At 44.7% G+C, this 2,874-nt stretch overlaps 1 protein-coding gene across 1 annotated transcript in view; it reads left to right on the top strand.

Annotated features, from left to right (window-relative positions):
* Positions 1-2,402, top strand: part of LOC107703445 (olfactory receptor 14J1-like) — a 3,658-nt gene extending 1,256 nt beyond the window's left edge. Inside the window, 1 exon segment of the mRNA XM_016506069.1 lies at positions 2,114-2,402. Within this exon segment, the coding sequence (XP_016361555.1) occupies positions 2,114-2,402 (289 nt within the window).
* Positions 2,403-2,874: the final 472 nt, after the last annotated feature.

Here is a 2,874-nt window from a genome sequence, read left to right as displayed (position 1 = left end):
AATGTATCGCAACATATCGTATCGCAACCCCTGTATCGTGATACGTATCGTATCGCCAGATTCTTGCCAATACACAGCCAGAAGAAAGGTAGTCTTTATAGTGAGGTGACGATCAGAGATCTCCTCAATTGGCTCGAATGGAGGCTTACAGACAGCTTCTAACACCACAGCCAGGTCCCACGTTGGGACGCGAGATCGTACGAGAGGCCTCAGCCTCAGCGCACCGCGGAGGAAACGTGTAACTAGGGGGTGTCTGCCCACTGACTGGCCACCAATAGAGGCATGGTAGGCCGCAATGGCCGCCACGTAGACTTTCAGGGTGGAGTGGGTTAACCCTGCGGAGAATCTGGTCTGCAGGAACTCCAATACTGTACCAACTGGGCCGTTAGCTGGGTCGAGCTGGCAGTCTCCGCACCAAGAAGTGAAAAGTTTCCACTTCAAGGTGTACAGTTTCCTCGTGGAGGGAGCTCTGGATTGGAGGATGGTCTCAAAAAGCCCCTCAGAGGCCACACCCATAGCTTCCACAGCTCCGGGCGGGGGTAGAATATCGTGCATCCGCCTGTGAGAGGAGGTCCCTCCTGACGGGTATCTCCCATGGAAATCAGGTCTGTGAACCATACTCGGCCCGGCCAGAACGGGGCTACTAGCAGCAGACGGACCCCGTCCCGGCACACTCTCTCAAGAACTCCCGGGAGCAGAGCGATCAGGGGGAAAAGCGTACAGACAAAGCCTCGGCCAAGTCTGCACCATAGCGTCCAGCCGGAGAGGAGTTAATTAATTATTTTAAAATGAATGCTTTTTTAATTTAAAAAACCTACAGGGGAAAAAACACCTGCATCACTTGAAACATTGAAAAAAAGCATAGAGAGAATAACTGTTATTATTATTCTCTCTCTGTTATTTGTTTATTTTTTGTGGGTTTCATGCTGTCCGCTAAGGCATAGGACACACACAGGCTTTCCTCCTCACCAACGACATTAAACACTGTGTCTACACTGGACACGAGCGGCAAAATACAGTAGAACCATTATAATCAGTGACGCTGTGTACACTAGATGCGGCGTGACGCGACACGACAAAACCTGACATTAAACTGATGCCATGTTCTATTTATGACGTACTGACACAAAGTTAAAATTATTTGCATCAGTCACTTTGTCATGTCCAGTGTACAGCTGTTGCGGCGCGACGCAATAACTGTAGCGTCCGGTATAGACACGGTGAGTGAAGCCGAGAGCAAGATATGCCTCGTCATATTTTCTGCATTTAGCTTTTGAATGACCAGCACCTGCCTGGGTCTGTGCAACTTCATCTATGGCTTTTCTCTTCGCTTTCACAAACCGATCCATCTCCAATTCTAAGTTACGTCCTTTGGCTGTTTACTGTTTTATTTATTTTCTTTTTCTGCTGATGGCCCATGCTCGACTTGAAGCAGTGCTGCTTAGACCCATGGGTGTGTGTCATCAAAGTACTGCGATACTATGAGAGAGCGCGGACATCTCCTTATGCTTTCTCTCGTCGTACTTTGATGTCATAGGCTACACCGATCGATCTCCAAGTCGAACACACCTCTTTACTCTCACGTGTCATGTGACCGAGTGTAATCGTAATCGTTCAGCGAGTGCAAGGCCGAAAGGAAGAACCCGATATTGGTAAGCTTTGCCCACAAAGTAAACCTCAGGGACTTCCTTTGATGAGGAAGGATGGAGATCTCCTGAGGGCACTGAAGGTATATACAGTAAATTAACTTTTCCACGACATTCTAATTTACTGAGATGCACCTGTATAGCGCGGGCAGGGAGGAACACACAGCCCGAACGCTGCCTGCTCTCGCCCAAATGCTTCTATTGACTGAATCTTTGACATAATGGAGCTTATAAGTGGACAAACAACACTAAATAAGACTCACAAACAGATAGCGAATGACACACACACAGAGCGCTTGCTGAATGACAGAAAGCGGATGCCGGTTCCACCGCACGTGCTTTTAAGCTTCCTGGTCATTACGTCACCCTGCCCGTGATGTCTCACCCATCCATTGGACTGATTACACATGTGATTCAGAGCGTGGTCACGCTGAAGGCGTTCCCATAGCGTTTCGACGCAGCTTGAGTTCCTGAAGGGGAACTAAAGTAAATCGAGAAAAGTTCTACAGCACATGTGTACCACACTTGATTTCCTTTCTGAATGCAACCTGTGGTCTTTCAGATTCTCTTCTCACTAGATTTAAAGTAGAAACATTGTCAAATATAGCATATACATTTTTGTCTGTTATATTCCTGACTGTTCCCCCTGTTGTCAATCCTGTAATATATGGTATAAAATTAGGTCCAATCAGGGCAAAAATATTGCATACTTTCCAAAGTCCCCGGATTAATAACTTGCAGTATGCACTGTTATAAATGCTGACTGCTTTTTGTTTTCATTATGCATCGCAATTCTGTAAGAGTGGCAAAAACAAATATTTTATTTTGAGCTGGAGAAACAAGTGTGTGCTCATATAATGTTATTTAAACATGATAATGTATTGTTTGTGCTGTACTATTAATGTCACATGATTTAATAGCTGAGAAATATATGGATATTTATACAAGTGCTTATATCTTAGCATTTGACACTTTAATGCTATTAAAGTCAATTAAAAACAAAGCAGGCCTCTGTCACATGCATTAAAACAATGGTATGTTTTCATCAATACAGTGGAGCTGTCAGGGGCGTAGCCATCATTTCAGAAGTGAGGGGGACAGAAATGACTGTAATCTATATGACCTACCAGTCAACAGTTTTTGAACAGTAAGATTTTTAATGTTTTATAAAGAAATCTCTTCTGCTCACCAAGCCTGAATTTATTTGATTCAATGTACAGCATAAGCA

Source organism: Sinocyclocheilus anshuiensis, unplaced genomic scaffold, assembly GCF_001515605.1.
Source record: "Sinocyclocheilus anshuiensis isolate Anshui unplaced genomic scaffold, SAMN03320099.WGS_v1.1 scaffold330, whole genome shotgun sequence".
Lineage (NCBI taxonomy): Eukaryota > Metazoa > Chordata > Actinopteri > Cypriniformes > Cyprinidae > Sinocyclocheilus > Sinocyclocheilus anshuiensis.
This window is presented reverse-complemented; position numbering and strand designations above follow the sequence as displayed.